General features: G+C 35.7%; 1 protein-coding gene across 1 annotated transcript in view; it reads left to right on the plus strand.

The window, feature by feature from the left end:
• NEGR1 (neuronal growth regulator 1) overlaps positions 1 to 21,883 on the plus strand; it is an 809,911-nt gene that overhangs the window by 318,971 nt on the left and 469,057 nt on the right. The window contains exon 2 of the mRNA XM_026018093.2: positions 18,307 to 18,539. Within this exon, the coding sequence (XP_025873878.1) occupies positions 18,307 to 18,539 (233 nt within the window). The remainder of the gene's footprint in view (positions 1 to 18,306; positions 18,540 to 21,883) is intronic.

Consider the following 21,883-nt stretch of genomic DNA (forward strand, 5'->3'; position numbering starts at 1 on the left):
CAGGACCCTGGGATCATGACCTGAGCAAAAGGCAGACGCTTAACTGAGCCACCCAGGGGCACCCAGTTGCCCCTCTTTATATTCTTGAGCTATGCCTGGTTTACTGGTAAACACAAATGAATAGAAGTGGAACTTATCCATTTTAATGCTGTCTTCAGCACCTCTTCATTTATAAAACAGAGCAAATGTTCTGTATAGACAACATGTGAACATAACCCTCCACACAGAAATGTGACTTGTTTACAAGCCGTTCTTTCCTCAGCAACAGCATGGTTAACTGGTTCAGTTAGGTTTAGTTTCCAGGCTGCAGGTTCTGATGAAGCTAAATTTCATGCCCTCAAGCACAAAGGCACAAAGGAGGATAACGTCAAAGATGTGTATCATGACCCATGTCACGGCTCACCTACCACTTAGGTTTAGTTACAAACATTGACCTAATAATTCCCACTGGCAATAATTCCCTAATAATTCTTGGAAAACATGGATGCAAAATTACAAACAAACTAATAAAATTTCCTCATTTAACGCTACAGCAGAAGACTGATTGAAAGCAAATGATGACTGGCTTGCACTGGTTTACTAGGGAGGATAAAGACTTGAACTTTATGCATGGTCCCTGGAGTACGAAGAAGGGAGCAGACAATTTTATGTAAGACACAAGCATATAGGAGCACCTCGGGGGCTCAGTGGTTGAGCATCTGCCTTGGGTTCAGGGCTTGATCCCGAGGTCCCGGGATCAAGTCCCACATTGGGCTCCCTGCATGGAGCCTGCTTCTCCCTCTGCTTATGTCTCTGCCTCTCTCTCTCTCTCTCTCTCTCTCTCTCTCTCTCTCTGTCTCTTATGAATAAATATGTAAATCTTAAAAAAAAAAAAAGACATGACCATATAAGTGAATAGAGGCATTCTTTGTTCTACAGGGAGGCCTGCTTGACCTTTGGTGGTCAAAGCTGTCTTCAGGGAGTTTGCAATCTATTGTAACAGAGGATCTCAGAGCCCTGAGTTCACTGCCACTTATATCTGTAGGGTAGGAAAAAGAAGAATTAGTATTCAAGAATTTATCCCCTACCATGTATGAATTGCTTTTTATGCAGTATTTTTTGCTTCCCTGTTCCATTACTAAACATGTCACTAGGCCCATGTAGGAGCTGACCATGACGTACTAAAAATATTATTTATTTCCTGGACTTATTCACATAATTCTTTGTAGCATACTAAGATAAAAAGGATTGTTCAGTGGTATATGAGTAAACTAGTTTCATAATAGTCTGGAGACTCTGGTAGAAAGGGCCAGGAGTTTGGATTCAGTTGGATCTTGATTTCAAAACCCAGATGTAACCATTTCTAGTTTGTAGCTTTGGGCTATTAATTTCCTTGAGGTTCATCTTATTTTCCTGTAAAATATAGCAACAACAGGTATATTTTAAAGTGCTTTTGCATATTTGATTAGTGTTTAGTATATATTTAATGATGAAATGGTGGTAATCATGATTTGATCATTTACAATGTGTGGCTGATAGCTACAAGACTGCAATGGTTTTCATTAGGATTGATTGTATTATTGAACTTTGTATTTTCAGCAATGTGCTCACAAGGATTTTCATTTTTAAGATCTTGATTCCTCCAATTGCCTTTTTGGAAGACAGAAAAGCATGGATTATTGAAGATAAGTGTGATTATTCCAACACTTCCCTCATCCTTGATTTTAATGTTCATTTAATATTGAGGTATTATCTGTGTGAATTATCCTGATAATTGCCTAGGCCAGTAAGATTTTTTAAAGAGTCTACTATGTTACTTAGGATTGTATCCAACTAAATTTAAAATATTGTCATTCAGATTTTCAAAGCCTGAATTTATGACCTAAGGTACACAGTCTTTCAGAAAAATAGAGAAAGAAGTTGGATCCACGACAATCAGTATACAGTAAATCAACTTATGTGAAAGCCTTTTTCCCTAAAGTAATTTCTCCCTTCCTTGGTTTGTCTCTGCTATCTAAATATAGCTGGCTATAAAGTAGCCATTTTTGAATGACAAGAAACAGGGATATACTGTTTAAAGATTACACATACTCCTCCCAGGACATGTGGGTGGCTCAGTCAGTTAAGCATCCGGCTCTTGATTTCAGCTCAGGTCTCATTTTCATGGTCCTAAAACTGAGCCCCAGTGAAGAATCTGCTTAGGATTCTCTCCCTCCCCCTCCTCCCTTCCCCAGCTCAGCTCTCTCTCTTGCAAATGAATAAATAAATAAATCTTTAAAAAAAATACCCTTCCACACACAGTAATTGAAAATGTAATTATGAGAAGGAAATAAATGATCTAAGAAGCATTTCTATTTTTCTACTGTCCTACTTGAGTAATAAGAGTGTCAGATGCTGTCCCAGAGTCATACATTTAAAACCATACAAATAAGTTAAATGAGATGGAAATATAGAATTTGTGATTATATTATTTTTTGGACAAAAATATTGATTAGACTATAAAGAAACTTTAGTACAAAAATATTGGCTGAAGACAGACTTTGAATATAATTTTATTTTTTTTATTTTTAAAAATTTTTTTAAATATAATTTTTAAAAAAGAAAATTGTTGGCAGTTGAACGATTCTTGCCAATTTGGTGATGACCAGATAGGGAGAATTTGTGATTTACGCTTTCAAAGGCTATAGGTCCTGGATGTACATGACCTAATTGGTCAGTTTTATCTCTGACTAAAGGCAGCTGTATATAAGTAGTAAACTAGGAGAAGAATACTTAGAGACATTAGATGCAATGAGATTGAAATAACAGGAAGATTGGGAAAGCTCCTGAAAGCTTTATTTTTCCATAAATCTAGTTCTTATAAAAAGAGTATGATTGAGCACTGATGAACCTACAGTTCCTGTCGATCCTCATTCTCTCTCATAAACCTCTTGAAAAACTTACTTCCTTACAGCATCACCACTCTAATGAAACTGCTCTCTGTAATGTCACTGAGAAATAACCTAGTTGATGGCATGTTTTCGGTTCCCCTCTTTGACTCCTCTGTAGTGTTAGACACTTAGGAATGTTTTGTTAAAACTTTCCTTGGCTTTCATGTTAAAATATGTTTGTTTTCCCTACTTTCCTGAATATACGCAGGATTTCCAAATTTCTGTCCTTCAGACTCAATTCGTAATATCCTATAGCGTGACCATATGTAATTCTACTATGAATAATTCTTAAATATGTCTTTTTCCTAATGACTGCATTTATAATCACTTGTTGCCCACCTTCCCTTGGTGATGCTACCTGTGACTCAAGTGCAATATGCTAAAAAGAAAGTAATTATTATTATCCAGTCCATAGGTGAGGCTAAGAAAAAAGACCTCTTTCCAGACTTTTTCAAGAATATCACTTACCTACTCTAACACATCTTTATTGCCTACAAAAACTGTTCCAAAATCTTTAGGTTGGTATTTGGAGTCATCGGTCATTCACCTCCAGAAGAATTTTGGAAACTTAATCCTCACTTGTCTCTTATACTCCTCTTCAGTCATGTCAGAGTGCATGTAACTCTATACTTTCCCTATTTTGTACTCTTTACCTGTACTTCTGTTCCTTTTCTTTGGAGGACAGTTCCGTTGACGGCTCTTATCTTTTTCCTTTCTAACTTTCGGAACGATTCTTGTCTATAAACAGCCATCTTGCATCCTGATCTTTGAGTAGTTTCCCTAATTATTTTAATCCAGTGAGGTGCAATCTGTACCTTCTTGAAGTTCTATAAACCACTGTACCTACTATGGTACTTATATCATGGCTATCGTGGTGTAAATATTTTGCATATCCTCCATTCTTTTTTGTAAACTTAATGAAAGCAAGGAAATATTCTTTTTATTTGTCTTAATTTTCTAGCATACCTGCATAGATAGAACTAATATGAAAATCTGTTGAGGGAGTTGAAATGGGAATTGGCTCAGGCTCTGCCTCAAAATAGCAATTTTGAATTCATTATGAAGTGTGGTTATTTCCCAATAAGATATATCTGAGTCTCACCTTGTTTTCTGTATTTAAGCACAAAGTGGAGTTTACTTAGTGATAGGTACTATTGGTGATTGGCCTGCTGTAGTTGCCTGCTCATTAATAGCTGATTGGGATGAGCAACTCATTTCACAAGGGTCACTGGGAATTTGTTAGTGGCAACTTTCAACCATTACTGAAGATGAAAGACAAATGTTTCTCATTATTTATAAGGAAATTTGTGTTTGGCAAAATCAAAAGTACACTTTGCTGAAAATGGTTTCTTCTAATTATTGGACCAATGTGTGTTTCAAAGGAAAATCAATACATTCATGTACTTATGATTTAGTAAAATGCCACTTTACAATCTATTAGGTCTTCATAAAGTACTATATTTATTTTATAACTCATTGTTTTTCCTTTTGTACTAATACATGAAAAATAAAGCAGGGCTTTAAAAGAACTGCACAGTGTTGATTTAAAATCCTGAAAATATTTATATGATAAACTGATACTTTACGGAAAGCAAAGAGAAATGTGCGATAGCTTCTTTCAAAGGCTCATAATTAGAGGCCAATTAGAGAGAGAGAAAAAGATGCATGTGTGTATGTGGTCCGACGTATATGAAGTCCTTTTGATTCAGACGATAGTCGTAGATGAAGGAGCCTAGGAGACAAGCAAGCCAGGAAACAATAGCCCCGTGTGCTCAGTATTGATTGCAAAGACAATCGTGAAATATTGGTAACAGAAGAAAAGCTAAGGAAAGTGTGGCTGTATTTCTAACATGATTTTTACAAGGCAGTTTGAGCTTAACTAACTTGCAGGGCCGCTTGGAAATAAGGCAGCGTGAAAGATAAGAAAAGTGGACACAGTACACTTCGATTTTCATAAAGATTTTGACAGCTTCACATGAGAGATTAATGGCTAAGGTAGAGAATCACAGAATAAACGGTAAGAAGTTCCTTACATAAGAAACCAGTTCAAGAGTAAAACAAAGTCTTTGAGGATGAAAATGTTTGAAATACAAAGAATTCCAAGGGTAGTAAGCCTCAACATTTTAAAGTTCATTGAATTTCACATTTCTAATTTTATTATTTTTTTATTTGTTTTTATATTTCTAATTTTAAAAAGCACTTAATGTCCTTTCTTTTCTTTCTCTAATTTATTATCGCCATACATGTATTATGTATAATTATATTCCCCCAAATATATATTGTGTTACCTACAAGTTATACTAAAAGCAATTACTATTACGTTCATCAGGAAAGTACAGATAAATTTAAGGAGAGTAAATGACATGGTTATCTTTTGCTAAGAAATGGAAGACTTGCTGCCTCGAACTAGAAACTCTGCACTAAATGACATGAACATTAATAATATTTAACCAAGAATATATCTATAGATCATCAAATGAAAATTTACAGACCTATTTTTGCATTTATAAGAACAACTATTAAAAATGTCATATTGTCTGATCAAATGAAAGTCAAATGAGTAAGGCTTTCCCATATTTAGACAAAATATTTCTTTATTAAGTGCACTTTCATTGTGACTACTTCTCAACCACTTTTTATCGAACCTGCCCCCACCCCCGGAATTTTTCCTCACATGTTAGAGAAATTTAGGAAAGAAAATATCACAAGATGAGCTTCCATTATGTTTTTCTGAGACAAATAGCATTTCTGCTTTCAGTGCCTGAAAGCTAGATTTCTGTATCACTATTATTTTTATAGTACAATGGACAAGCAGTAAACCCTGTAGACAGTGGGATTGCCCATTTGTTCTAGATGATATAGTCCATTCTGAACCCTAGAGGCAACCCGGAGATTTCTGTATGGGTTTCAATTTAGGATGACCAGGAGCAAAGGAATTAAAGAACAACAGGAGTAAGGAGTATGCGCAGTGCTACTACCTCTTGTATTTAAGCCTTTTTCCCCTGACCTAGTCTTACCTCACTCCTGTTTCTGGCAGTTTGTGATGTCTCCTCTTTTATGCACCAGTCAAGCAGTATTTTCTGTAAGGTTCCCATAGTATTCAACACACACACACACACACACACACACACACAACTTTTTGTTGTTGTTTTTTAAAGCACTAACTATGTGGCAGACACTAGACTCATTTCTGGGCTTCACCATGAATAAGTCGACCGGGGCCCTTAATAGTTTAGCAGGGTCCATAAATGGTTTAAACAAGCAGTTTTACAATGTGGGTTAGTAAAGCCACACGGTTAATGTGCCGGGGGCAATGCAAGCTTTAAGAGAGTTCCATTAAACTTGCCTGAAGGCTTGGGATAGGGATGTCAGGATGAACTTCCCAGAGAAATAACATCTGAGGTTCAGAGTTAGGTCTTGTCCTTGGGACATTTCAGTTTAATCCTCATAAAATAGCCCTTTCAAGTATATGTTACTATTTCCATTTTAAAGAATTAAATGTGAAGGCTTAAAAAATTGAACAGTGCCCAAATTTCTAAGGCTAGCAAGTGTCAGGAAGTATTGTGATTCAACCCTACGTTGTTCTAAATTCGGGGTAGAATCCTTGGAGAAACCGTATCAGCATTTCCCCAGATTCCAGTTCACCTGTTTTTAGAGAACAGTACGGTGGGGGGTTTACTTCTCTGCTCTTCGGGTTTACTTTCAGAGTGACTTGAGGAAGTGATGGCAAAATCACAGAATTCTGACCTTGAGAAATGATTTATTCATGGAGATAAGAAAATATGCAGCATTCCAGCAAGGAAAGGTCCAGCCAGAAACCCATGGCTGAAATTTCAGCTTCGCCTAAGTCACAGTGGAATTTTACATCCCTTGGAGGCACTTGATTTTCTGCGCCAGCCAGGCACTGAGATATGACGGGGCCAGCTGTCCGTTAGATGCTACTGCTGGATGGATTCTCAAGCAGAAACGCATTGATATTTGGGGAAGTTCTGGTACTTTCTGTAGGAAAGAGTTCAGATGAAATGAATATAAATTGTATGTTGGTTACATATTCAAATTTTGCCATAATTTACTATTCTTGTAATTATAAATATTCACTTTCATTTCTTATTTATTTTAGCCCCAGATGTCTTCTCTCTCTCTTGCTCTCTCACTCTCTGTCCCTCATGCACTTGCACACACACACACACACACATACACACACACTTCTTGAGGCACACAAGTATCTCTCAAAGCAGCAAAGATTTAAGAATAACAAAAGAATTGATGATGATAGAGAAAGGGTAAGTATATTTTAGGTTTCTCAAGAGATTACCAACACATATATTTTAAAAAATGTTGAGCAAACAACAGCAACAACAACAAAAAATAAGCTTATGGGATTTAACAAAACTAAGACATTATTATTAGTATTAAGAGACAGGATATTTTTAGTTTACTGATATATGCATGGGCAATTATAATACAGCCTGTCCTACCCAGGTTATGTCTTTAACATATTTCTAGCAATTTAAACATAGAATTAGCACAGCGGGAAAAGACTTTTTTAAGCAACTATACTTGAAAAGTAAATGTTCTTTATAAAGAATGTTTTTGGGACACTGTAGTTGATCTATAAGCTAATATTATAATAATTCTCACACAAATTCTGATTCCCCTAACCCTGTGTAGATAGAAACTGAAGGTTAAAAGGTAGAAAAATTAGAGGCAAATGTGCTTATAGTTTTAAAAAAAGTAGTTAAATAGCTTAACAGTAAAAACAGTAATATACATAATATATTATAATAAATTAATAATTAGCTTTAAAAAAGTAGTAATATATGTATATATATCTTTTAAGAAGTAGTTAAATAGCTTAATGGTAAAAACATATAAAATACAATATTAATACATCATATTGTGTTACAATATAATAATATTATATATATATTAGCTTTAAAAAAGTAGTAAAAGTAGTTTTATATATATAGCTTTAAAAAAGTAGTTAAATAGCTTAACAGTAAAAGCAATTTTATATATAAAATTATATATATATATGTTACAGTGTTCCAGGTACCAGAAAGTTTTAAACTGTAGAAAAAATATCCTTAAGGGTTATGATGATTTTTCTAAGTCTTGTGCAGAAACAGATAGGTTTTAAATATTTTTTCTCTTAAATTATCGTATGAATTCTTTCTTAAAAGTCACATGCCTTGGAGTAGATTGGATTGGTAGCTCCTGCTTTCACCATTGTCTTTCTCAAAATCTTGTGAATGTGCAGACACATCAAGGAGCATCACTCAAAGTGCAAATCCTTCAGTCACAAAACCAAAAGACTAAAATATTGCTGTTGACGCAGAGACAGTGAGTAATTCTAGAGTCTAGCAAATCCTTCCACAGTTTAGGCAATTCTCACTTTGCTTCCAGCATGTCTGCAGAAAGATCTAATAGTTACACACTGATAGAGCATTAGGAATTATAACAGAATTACATCACCCTAATGGATCTAGGGATTTGAGTGGTGTCACTATAACGGGACTTTTTCCAGCCTTATTTAAGAGAACAAAATTTCTCAGAATTGATTCTAGACCTTGTCTCGTGTAAGCAAATCATATGCTCATTTAAGCAAGGAAGTTTGTTCATGTATCTTAATAAAACCGCCTCATTAAGACATCCATTATTAACTATGTGAAGTAAAAAAAAACGTTTAAAAAGATATGTATCAAAATGTGACATATATAATTCGATCACTTATACACTCCTAAGTAATTGTAAAAATAAAGTCATCCAGAATATTGTTTTCAACTTAGATTCTTACAGTCATACAGAGCTTCTTATAACCACTTTTTATATGTTTGGTTTTATTGAAGAGAAAATAAAGTATCAATAAAATACTTGAAAAAAAATTTTTTAAATTGGCTTAGGATCAAACTACATGGCAGAAATAGAATGGAAATACGAGTTAGAGAATAAAAAGAAACAATATAACATTTCTTTTAAAGTAGAACTTGTTCATTTTTTTAAATGGATGATTTGAATATCCAATCACTATGTTATTTAGATTTCCTTGGACACATTTAAAAGTGAGAAATATCAAGTTTATTATAAAATAGCCATATTTATAATAACCAGAAATTATAATTTTTGCAAATATATAAAATTATGTTAAAAATTTTAGGTGGCAGTTTAAAAATTAAAAGAGTTTACATAGGATAGAAAATCATTTCATGGACCATAGGAGTAAAAAGGAAACAGTAACCTTTTTTTCATCTCACCGAATTTGGGAACATCATCTTGCTCATGTAATCTCCAAATAGAGATTCGTATAACCGTGGTCTAGAATTCTGAGGAAAGGTAACTCATAAAATGCTGTAATATAAAATATTTACAGTTACATTTTGCTGTATAACTTTATAAATCTATCTCCCATGCACAGTCTCATTTGATCTTATTCCAAAATTGGAGTTCTTAGTACCGGTGGCACTGTTTCCTTTTTGCAAATAAGTAAAGCTTTAATAGAGATTGAATTGCTTGCCCCAAACCATAGTTAGTAAACCAGGGAGCTAGTTTCTAAACATAAATGTTCCATCTCAATATAATTATATATTTATTTATTGAATATATATAAAATGCCAAAGCTCTCTTTTTCTGTATATTCTGCTTATAAGTTATAAGATAGAGAAAACAGAAAGAAAAAAAAAAGCCTTTCTGAAAGTTCAAGAATGATAAAATAGGAGAGGTACTTTAAGGTTCACTCATTTATCTGTAAAATTATTTCATGCGATCCAGCACTTTGCTATGACACTGTAGATAATGTTTTGCAGTATCAAGCCAGACTCTCCAAACGCCTCTTTTCCTCTTCTTTCTCTTATGCTTCATATTGCAGGGCCATTTGTTGGTGGTGATGGTGGTAGTAGTTGGTTTTGGTTTTAAACAGAGCTCACTGGGTGTTATGCTATATGTTGGCAGATTGAACTCCAATAAAAAATATTTAAAAAATAAACAGAGCTAACCACAGGAAGGTATTTTAATAATAGTTGCTCTTAATTACACACTAACCACATAACTGTCTTCATCCTGAACACCTTAAACAAACCAATACGATCATCATAACAATCTTGTCAGATGAATTTTACTAACCCCCTTTTACAGGTTAGAAAATTTAGGTAAATTAAGTTGTTCAGTGTCCCACAGCTAGTACACGTGAACACTTGCATTTGAACTCCAACATAAACTATAATAATTAATCACTCCACTGTGCTTCCTCTCAACGACAAATAATTTGTCCATGTGATCTAACAAAAAACCTTAAATTTAAGACTTCTTTTTAACATCTTTTTGAGGAAATATAATCAGTTTAAATTTATTGGCAGGAAGCGATGGAAAAAAAAACTACTTTTTTTTTCCTCTGGGGCATATTTCCTAATTTATATTTTAAGGCATAGCTCATACTGAAATATGGTTTAGTCAATTTTCTCAAGAGAGGACAGATAAATATGGATTAATGGCTACTTTAGTTAATGATTGCAAGGCTGGCTTTAATTAATTGTGCTATGTAGCCATTCTTTATTCATAAAATAAAATTTGTGCTCAGAATATTTTTATTAGGAAAAAAATGTGCAAGAAGAAAAATCCAGCAGTGACCAGCAGCATGTTTAAAGACCAACACAAGCAGAGAGAGCGCGGGGGAGAATAATCTTTATAATTCTTTTTGTTTTCTGAATTTGTGCATTCACGATGCTGTAAAGAAGCAGCGTATACTGATAATTAGTTTGACCAAAGAGATACGTTCAGATTTTCTGTGTACCCATTTGGTATATCTCTTATTTTATCATGTGTATTTACGTGCACATAGAATACTTTCTAAATGACCTAAACAGAAAGCTGGTTGTTGGAAGAGAGTAGAGTTGCTGATAATTGTCTTTAGTACAGAATTCCATTTTATTTTTCCTCTTGTTTTGAGAATGAGGTGTCTGTCCCTGGCTCCATCCCAAAGAGGCTGTAATGGAGAGGCCTGCCTAGGCCCCAGAGCTTTCGCAGCCACTTCTCCGGGCCTGACTGCATTCTCCCTCTCTGGTGCTGCTATTTTAAACATCTCCTGCCTGCATTTTGAATGTAGTGTTCATTCCCTTTATAGCTCCTGAGGTGAAAGTCCAACTTCTCCAGGAAGCAGCTGCTGGGGAGACAGTACTGCAGACAAATTCTCCCCACAGCGGTTCAGAGCACCTGCCAGTTAACAGAAAATTTGAAGTCCTTCCAGATCCAAATATCTCACATTCAAGTCCATGTGGGAGAAAGCAAGCTGGTTTAGTTGAATTCGAAAGCTAAAAAAGTGGCAAAGACAAAGAAATTTTCGATTTGATTCATGGTTAAAACCATTGGAGCCAAGCTAGTCCTCAACTAAATTTTCAAATATGTGGCACCTCTTCCTGTTTACGTTCTCTGCCTCCTTCATCAATCCTGCACTCATGCATTCACGGTTCGTAATGCAGGGATAGTAGGACCTACCTAACTCGCAGCGTGGTTTTGTTAGTTTTAAATGAGACCATATATTTAAACGTTTTTCTCTACCTCTTAACCCAGAGTCGTCATTCCGCAAGTGGGACTTACTACTATTATCAGAGGATGATGGTTAGACCTCAGTAACGACTTTCCTACTTTTAGTTATAATGCACCCAGGCTCTTTTTCACTCTATCTATACTTACCTTATGTAATAAATGAGAATTTATATGTTGAGTGATTTACAAATAGTGTCTTGAAGAACTCTAAGCATAAGCGTTCTTAGCATTGACCCTTCCAAACACACATACACCCAAAAAGTATTATTTACAGGTCTTCCCCCTCCAATTTACAGTATCAAAATATATAAGTAGTTTGAGAATTTGGTTGTATAGGTAGATAGTAGCTGATAACTTTCAATCTCTTATTCAAGATATTTTTTTTAATATAGCTGTATTATTGAAAAGCAGTGCTGGAATGAAATATATAGGAAAGAGATTTATTTCTCTTGCAAAATAAGAAATCAATGTTATTGGATATTTTGTTTATAAAATATGCCCAACATGACATAATATCCATTCTAGAAATAAATGTACACGTGTCATTAATATTACTTGGGGAATGTTAATTAGCTAATAAGTGCCTAGATATTTAATGCAATTGTTTCATAATAAAGATATTTCCATGCATTATGGATTGTGATAAGCAGGTCATCTGCAAGTTACTCACCCTCTCTATACCTCACTTTCTCCTTTGTAAAATGGGCATTGTAACAGTACTCGACAGGAGCTATTTTAAAAGTTCTTTGTGAAGAAATGTATGCGTTGGGCTTGCAACAATATCTGGCTGTCGTGATATCATGTTATCATAGACGACATGCAGCATTACTGAACCATTACCTGCAGAAGGGCATTTTCACCTACGTATCTCTAAAAAATATTTATTATTTATTTATTTATTTTCACATTTTTTAAAATTTAAAAGTATAATTCTCATCATCTCTAGGGGCGAGTACTTCACCAAATTACTGAAACTCGTTGGACAAATTGCTGATTTGGTGGATTTCCCTTGACAAAAATCTCACACTCCCTGCACACGGGAAAATAGAAAGATAATAGAATTTGTTTTCTGCCCCGGGGCGGTTTCTACTATAGTAGTGGTAAAGGAGATCTGGAAATATTAAATCAACCTAATGTTATATATAATATTATTATCTAGCAAACATCATGCATTATATAATGTAGATATCCATATGTATGATATTACCTAGGGAATGACTATCATCAAAGACATTAAGAAGGCTGTGCCTTAAAAGCAAAGGCAGGTAGGAAAGGGAATAGAATTTGTCCTGGTCTGTTTAATCTCTGCTTTACTTCCTTTACTTCGTTTCGGTCTGGAAGCCAGGATATCAAAACTCTTTGTAGGAGGAATTAGCATGGCGATTGTATGGGATTGTGAATTATTTTTTCTTTTTTCTTTACGCTTTTGAAAGCTCTCCTGTCACATTTAGAACTTTGTGATACAATGAAAAGACAGCTGTGAAGGTAGCTGGCCAGCTCCTTCATAGGAATATCATTTTCACATGGTTTAGCTTTGATTCCAAGGGTAATAGCACTTTTCTTCTTTTATTAATTAGTGCCTTTAATGGGAGCTTTCATTAATCAACATGTCTTATGAAAAGCTGGTCTCTTTCCATAGAGCTGAATAAATCCTGCTGTGTGGGGGACTGGTAATGGTGCTAAGGCTTATGTTTTTGGAATGTGTTATGGAGAATTAGAGATATGAAAGAAAAAGAAATCAATCCTCAGCAGCCATAGGCTTTTTTTTTTTCTTAATAGAGCTTTAAGAAATAATAAATAGCCCCAATATGCTAATTTCTGCCAAATTTTCTGATATCCACCTTTCAGATTTAATCATCACAGGAGGTATCATCACAGAGCCTGTTAGAATTATTCCACCATCATTTTGATCAACTAGCAGCTCACCAAATGGGACTTTTTACCCCCCAGATCAGGGCCTGCCTAAGAGTGTGTAGTAATGTCATTTCAGAAACAGCAATGGCATTCTTATTAAAAAACACCCACTGTCTTAAGCCCAGGTTTATATAATTAACAACCATAAAACAAAATTAAATATTCAGGTTATTTTCTATACATTTTCCGGCGACCAGATGTTTGGAGCTATGATTACAAAACATCCAGATGATTGACTCAAAATGTAAGTATTTGTCATGATATTTGGCATGGTGTTAACACAGCTTATGGGGAAGAGTGTATTTTTGGATCCGCTTCACTCATCTCCCAATGAAGTGTAGGTAGTCTAGCAGGTTTTTCAAGTGAAAAAAACCTTTTTTTTTTTTTCAAGAAAAGCCACGCCGTACTCAATTAAAGATATATTCATTATCAAATATTTTTTTATTCAGATAATGCCGTTGTCTCTACTTCAAAGGGATCCTAAGATCACTAGCTGTTAAAATGTTTTGTTTTGGAGTCCAGAGGGGAAAAAGGATCTGAGTCTGTGACCTGAGAATTGTTGTTCCGTCCAGCCTGTGATCTGTCTACCTCACCAACTGCTCCCTCATGCATTAATCCCTCCAGCACCAGTGGGACAATCCCTCACCCTGGGAATGTCTGACATAGTTTAGCCCAGGGTTGAGTGTAGACCAACTGGCTTCGTTCAAGACACAATCTCTCAGTCCCTTTGTTTCTCCATTATTAAAATGGATAATAGTATCTGGCTTGTATAGGGTTATGTGAAGATTAAGTAGGATAGTAATTGCAAGTGCCTAACAAAGTGCCTAGCACATATAAGGAGGATATTCAGTGGGTTAGAGCGGTTCCTAAAGTATAGGGTTAAATGCAGTTCGTTTTATTTCCAGTAGTTCTGAGCCCAGTTCACCTGTGCCTCATACCTCCCACTTTGCTCTCTTCACTGAGCTTGGTTCCCCACCTGCTGTCTCAGATCGCTTAGTTCATCCTGGGTATCCTGCAGCAGTTACTGTTTGTACCGCATTTATTTGCATTTAATTGTACGTTATTGTACGTTAATGTGGGCTTGGCTTTGCTTTCCCAACGACGAGGTTGCACTTTGGAAGTTTTCGTTGACCTTATCATCGGGTTCCTTCTTCTTCTAAAAGTATCTTAATTTTTGCCTTCATCCCTCCATTCAATAAATATTTATATTTATTTTCAACTCTATGTAGGCCCCTGGAATACACAGAAGTGACCAGATAGAGGTCCTGAATGCTATTTCTAGCAGGAGAGACAGAAAATAACCCATCAACTAAATAGATAATGCATCTCATGGGACTGTGACGGTGGTGTTATTTTTGCTTTAATATGTAAGAACTTCAGTAAAAACCTAAGGAAGATAGGGAATAAGTTATATGGATCTCTGGGGGAAGAGAGTTCCAGGTAGGAGGAACAGCAGATGCAAACTTCCTGGGGCACGAGCACACGGGACGTGGAAGCACAGCTAGGGGACCTCAACTTGGAACAGAGAAAACTGGAGGAGGGGTAGCTGCTAAGGTCAGAGAGGCATCAGGGACAAGATTATGTGAGATCATTGACCACTGTCAGGATTGGAATTTTTCCTATGAGGGAAATAGGAAATGAAAAAGAAGGGTTGTTGATGATCTGATTTAAACTTTGCAAAGTTTATTCTGTTTATTGTAGAGAGAATAAATGATGCTCTACAGATGTCAGGGGCAGAAACCAGACACTCAGGCAATTGCAATAATCCAATTATAATAACAACGGAATTATTTATTTTTACTTCCTATTCTGCATGATGGGGCTCTTCAAGAATGTATTTTATCAGCCTTCCTAAATTATGAATTTTGTATGGGCCAGGATTCCAACATGCTTATATCTTTAGACATTAGAATTCTTAAAACCAGAAAAAGAAATTTTTGTGGTGCCCAAAAGTACAAAACTAAGTTATCCCCACTTGCCATTCTTCTTTCATCCTTCCCCACACACCTACCTTACTCGGTCATGCCCTGATTATCTTCCTTCCAGAATTCCTTCTTAATATACTATATGCATGTCCAGCAATACCTCTTTCTATTGTAAAGGGAAGAAAATAGGGTGGATGTGAAGAACAAAGAGGAGGTAGAAAGAAGACATAGTCCTTATAATTAGGAAACTTATGTGTGTGTTTGACCTATTTCATATATTTGATAGAATTATCTCATAGTTCTCCTTAAAACTATACATCTCTATGTAAAGTATCTTATGGTTTTATAAAAAAAAAGCCATTCCTAGATTCTGCTATTCCTAATTCATAAAATTCCATCTAGGATAATTTGAGAATAATGCTACAGAAATTGAAAGAAGTAATACCAAAAAAAAAAAAAGTTTTTGGCTTTTGTTTTTCAGTTGAGTCTCATTCAAGGATCTTCATAACGTATGTCTTGGAAAGCTTTGGGTCAGGACCAATAGCAATTGTGAGATATACTTATCCAAGCAAGGAGACATAGAAAGCTCCCTTTTCATTTTTTCATGGAGAAGAAGTTAAATTCTAAGATGATCCCAGAACGGAGGAAATAGTGCTTATGCTAAGACCAGGATTTATAACCCAGATTTGGTCTATGAACGCTCAGGTATCTAAGGGCTAGTTAATCTCTGTGGTCTTCCTGATGATACCTCCCCAAATAAAGATAAAGCTGTTTCTGTCTCAAGGGAAAGGAAAATGCCAGGCCGAGGGTTCTAAGTCACACTTTCACGGTAAAACGTCCATGAATAATTAATTTTCTGCTTCCTTTAGAATAGGACAGGTTAAACAGTCGGTCATATTCAGTAAATAAGAAATTACTTGCAGTAATTTCTGCAACATTCTGATCATCTTCCCATTTCTGAAGCCTATCTTAAAAGTCTTTGATCTACATCATGGAAGAAAGGATATCGGATAATATAGAAACACCAGGCTTGATTCTGAATTCCACTTTGTCACCCACTAACAGGGTGGTTTGGGCAAGTCATTTGACCTAAACATTCCATTTATTTTTCTAGTGATGAATCGGGCATAGCAATCCATACCCCGGAGGGTTGTAATGAGCACCGGATAGGATGATGTGCCAAGGCCGTGAATGCAGAGGTCACACAGCAACCGCTTGATGGACCCATATATCACCTACAAGCCTTGTAATGATCAGAGTCCTGGTCACGGTGATTCCGTGATCTACGCTATACCAGGGGACACGTGATCTTGTGAAATGGGAACTATGTCCCCTCTATCTTCTTTCCGCACAGCATTAAGGATGACAGTATTCCATAATTGTTTAATTATGTCATGAAAGTGGGTTTTATTTTCTTCATTAATTACATAAGGAAAAGCTTTTCAATTAACAATGACCTTTATGACTTTACTAGGGTGGATTCTGTAGATGGTGAAGCTGACTGCAAATTAGATTTTGCGGCGTACCTTGTCCCTTATTTTTTTCCCCCACTGATGAGTTTTATACAGTTGGCAGCAGCCTACCCTGTTGCATTCAGCCTGCAGTTTTGTAGTAATCTCAAACCCTGTGTTCCATCCCCAGAGGTGTTCTGTAGAAATCCTGTCAAACTATTTCGATGTATGTGTATTTTCATTCCGTAGGTGTGCTTTGTACTCATTTAAGAAAACTAGTCTTTAATTTGTGTCAGGACGTTTTCCAGATGAAACACAGAATTCCAGGCCTCAGCAAAGTCATAGGACCGCAGCCTTCTTCTCTCCTGAATCACGATGTCTGACTTCTAGTAGATACAAAGCTGTATTTCTGAATCTTGTAATAAATAGGCAACTCTGAATAAATGGCTTCAAAATTGGCCTTAAAATCTACTAAGTGTCATCACCCCTGCTGTCATCATCTGGCTCCAGTTTCCCTTTCCAGTTTCACCTCTCGCCCCTCCCACGCCGCACTCATGCTTCTTTGTTCTTCCTCGGCATGTGTGGCTTTCTCCTTCTCACCTTCCCCTGGTGTTACCCACAGATGGCACCTCTGTCTAAGTGTCACGGCTCCCACTCCTTACCTCTTTATCCAAGGCATTCCTTGTTCCATAAAGTCTTCCTCTATACCCCCAATGGCTCCTTCTGAGTCAGATAACTCTCTTCCATACTTTGTGCCTGATTTAATCAAACGATCTCTCTGTCTAGTGTTGATTCGCTTGCTTGACTCTCTTCCTTACTGGACTAAAAGTTTTGGAGAGCAAAGGCAATACCGTTTTTAAATCCATAAATAGTAGATGCTCCCTGGATGTTTGTGGGTTGAATGAATGCTTCCTCGAGAGACTATTGGTTAGTTTATTGAAAAGACAGCAAGAATTTGCTCCTAAAGGTAGCCTGTAAGCCTTGTCTTCCTTAATTACAACAGCAATATTTTCAGTAAAATGCAATTTATAGCTTCAATGTACAGGCTTACCACTCTTTAAAGGCATAATTTTAAAAATAAACATGGTATGGCTCTCGATTCTCTGCTTTCTATCTAGTATCTGGTCCACTGTATTAGAATTGGATGTGGTTAAAACAAGCCAACTCATTGACCTTTCCCACTTCTAATTCCAGAGGAAAAATGTTTTAGTGTTGAATATGGCTATTTGAATGAATTTAACTTTATTTAAATTTACTTGTCATCCAGACAGAACAAAAAAGGGTTTTGACTGGCTTCAAGTTAAAACGCACACACACACACACACACACACACATCCCACACACATATTTAAAACAGCACAAAACGGTATATACGTATTGTTTCACAGTTGCGTTGGGAATGGAAGATGTAGCGGTGTGTTCAGATGTTCGCATTTTCTGCATTTCTGTCCGATGTTTGCGTCGGATGCAGTGCTATAATTCCGCATATGGAAATGTACTCGGAACAAAGATAATGTTGTCTTCCATTTTCATTTTGATTAATAGTGTTCTATCCCTGGTAATTTGTAGGTGTTATTTGGAAGATGGAGCTTCAAAGGGTGCCTGGCTGAACCGGTCAAGTATTATTTTTGCTGGAGGTGATAAATGGTCAGTGGATCCTCGGGTTTCAATTTCAACATTGAATAAAAGGGACTACAGCCTCCAGATACAGAATGTGGACGTGACAGACGATGGCCCCTACACGTGTTCTGTTCAGACTCAACATACGCCGAGGACAATGCAGGTGCATCTAACTGTGCAAGGTATGCATTTCTGAAACTGCTATACTGTGAAGGACTAAACAATGTTCAATATTTGGGTATCAGAATGACTCAGAAGTAACTGACAGTGTTGAAAGGTACGTTGTCATTGTCTTCAGGGATTTATGTTCCTGGATTCCATTAAGCGCAACGGCTATTATAGACATGCAAATCCCCACTTGCCAAGAACAAAAATTATCCATTAACACCACATTAGGATTTTTTTGTATGTATGCTTCACTTAGTATCTTTCTTTGAGTCACCCCTTCAATAAATCTTTGAGAACCCGTGATTGATACATTAAAATTAATGTTTGATAACCCATCATGGATTCGTTAAAATATTTGAACTTTTTGAAATATATATAGTAACTCTTTAAAAGTAATCGTGCAGATTTCCAACACTCTGTCTCAATCCAAATTCTGCTTACTTTTACGATTCGAGTCACAATGGAAAGAAACAGCCTTCTAGAATTACTTTATTTAAATACAGAGTAATTCAAAAAATATGGTACACAATGCTTTATACTTTGATTTACTTTCAGTAGATCGTAAATCATTCTAGCTAACTTATAATCTCCAAATACGAACAGAATCATCAAGTTATTTTATTTTTCCTGAATACTAAAATGTAACAGCATATTTATCCCCAATATAAATACTTCTCAAGAAAAATGCAATTATAATGCTAGTAGAATAGGAAATGTATATTCTTGCCCTTTTACATTATTTCCTTGTGCTTTACAGATTAATCATGTGGTGGTTGCATAGAAATATTATGCTGTGGATCTCAAAACGACATCATAGCATTTCTAAGTAAAATTAATAACAAATTATATGATAATGTGGTGCCGGGGAGTGCATGTTTTATTCCTAATAAGAAAGCTGAGTGAGCAAGCTAGTTGTTTTATCTCTGAGTTTACCCTTCAAAAATTAATTTAGGTACATGGCTTACATCTGGAACTTTATTAACTTACATCTGGAGCTTTATTTCCTTATATAAAGGCAAACCTGGATTCAAATACAGCTTCAGTTTATAAGGTAAATATTTTAACTCTGTGATGAAGTCTAAACATATTAAATAATTAACTTTAAGGAGGTAAGTATAAGGTAAACAATAAGTCCAGAAATTTCCCCAGTGGTTTTTCTTATTACAGACCATTGCACACCATGGTGATGTTCTTATGAGAATATAATAAAGTTTTTGCAGAAGTCTATCTTTATTCAGAGATTACCAGGGATTCTAGAGGGCAGAAGAGTTTGTCCAGCTTCAGAAACTGGCATGGGATTACAAGTCAAAAACACATTTCTTCTGTTATCCAGGCCTAATCTTGTTCTCTTGTTTAGTCTGCGCCCTTTGACTTGACTCTCTAGCTCAAAGACTATGAAAGATTTTTATTGGATGAGAAAAAAGTACACTTGGTTAATAATTATATTTGAGTCACTGGAGATATAGATGCTTTGCTTCTGATAAATCTAAATGATGTATTTCTGGACACTAAATATGTCCTCTTTTCTTTTGCCCATTGTGTCCTGTTCCATAGTAGGCTTATATTTTTAAACCAGACTATGGATATATGGATATAGGAGCCATGGGCAGGCACATATTAATTTCATAGCATGTCTTTATAACTTTATGCTACATAAATTGTTTGACATTGTCCAGATTTTTAAAACCCTTACACGCCTTACTATGGCATTCTTTTTTGTTGGCCATTTGGTGATGGTGAACTTTTGAACTCCATTTTAGGAAGTGCATTGTAGGAACATACTTACTGAATGTTTTATCGCTATAATATTTTGTTCTTCTAGAAAAAGAAAATTCATGTTACTCTTTTGAAAGTATGTGTTTGGGTCAAATTAAAAGCTAATAATTTTACAGTATTTATGAACATAATTACTTATTAGAAGTTGATTGACATGTCGGCCGTTTTCCAATTACGTTAATAAAGTTCAGGGAATACATTAATAGGCTTGTCAGTCAATTCAAGAACTAAGCAAATGTCACAAAAAGTCAACCCCACTTAAGCTACATTTCCTCTTGATGAATGAAAATAAGCTGATGTGCACATCTCTTCGGTCTTTATATTTCCTAGGTTGTCTGATACTCAGGTATATCTCAATAGTTTTGAAGTGTACGCTCTTTGCCTAACAATTTGTCAAGTCTTTATTCACCAGGATAAAGAAATTTAGCAACTGAGAGAAGATTGTATTAATCACTGATGTCAAACACATGCATGGGTAGTAAAAACAAAGCTTGTCTTTAATTGTTGCAACTCTATACTCAAGGAAGCTATTTAAAGAAATCATTTGAGAAAGGGGATAATAGAAGGGATATCTTGCCAACACAGACATTGTGCACTGGAGATTTGTTGGTGCTTTGATTTCTTAAAGCTATTAATACCAATGGTTGGAACAATGGGGGGAAAATACTGAAGTAGGAGTTGGAAAGCCTGGATTCCAATTCTGAATTTTCTCTCATGGATGGGTAATTATCAAGCCTCTCTAAACTCTAGTTTTCTCATCTGAAAGAGCAAGACTTGGGTTAGAAGATCAAATGGTGCATGCCAACGGAAATCAAAAAAGATGATGATAACAACAACCACCAAAAAAAAAAAAAAAAAAAACAACCAAGCCAAACAAAAACAAACAAACAAATGAACAAACAAAAGGCCACAGATGATTTTCAAGGGAAAAAAATGTTATCTAGGTTAAAAAATGAAAAATATTCCATAATACTTGCGTGACACTTGCAATGAACACAATGCAAACTAAGTTTGACATAGTAGTACCTTTCAGTATATATGCTGCAAGTATGTTCTCTTCTATTTTTTGCACTTACCAATTTAGCAGAACAATATACATAATGATGGGATGTGAAGAATATGTAGAACTGGAGTTTCGCTTCAAGGGCTTAGAAATAGACTCAATGAGAAAATAACGTTTTCATTACCTATATAATATATCATGATAAATGAAGTGACCTAAATATCCAGTGTTTTAAATAATGTGGTGCAGCATTTACTAAGAGTAACATTTCTTGTTCATGAGTGTGAGAGCGTCCAGGGCTGGAGGGCTAGCTATGAAGCCAGGGCTGCCTATTAACAATCCTGCAATAACAGGGATCGTGGAACGTAAATACTGCACACTTGAGAATATGATAGAGATGGCTTCTATTTGAGTCCATGTCTGATGCTTTTATAGCACAAAGTAGACATTCAGAGATACTGTGTATTAAACAAACACACGTAGACCGAATAGCCCCCAATAATACCTTGACTACAGCTTTATGAGACTATGGACAGATGATCCACTAAGATGTACATGGGCAGAAAGTGAGATAATAAT

This window comes from Vulpes vulpes, chromosome 3 (genome assembly GCF_048418805.1).
Source record: "Vulpes vulpes isolate BD-2025 chromosome 3, VulVul3, whole genome shotgun sequence".
Taxonomy (NCBI): Eukaryota; Metazoa; Chordata; class Mammalia; order Carnivora; family Canidae; genus Vulpes; species Vulpes vulpes.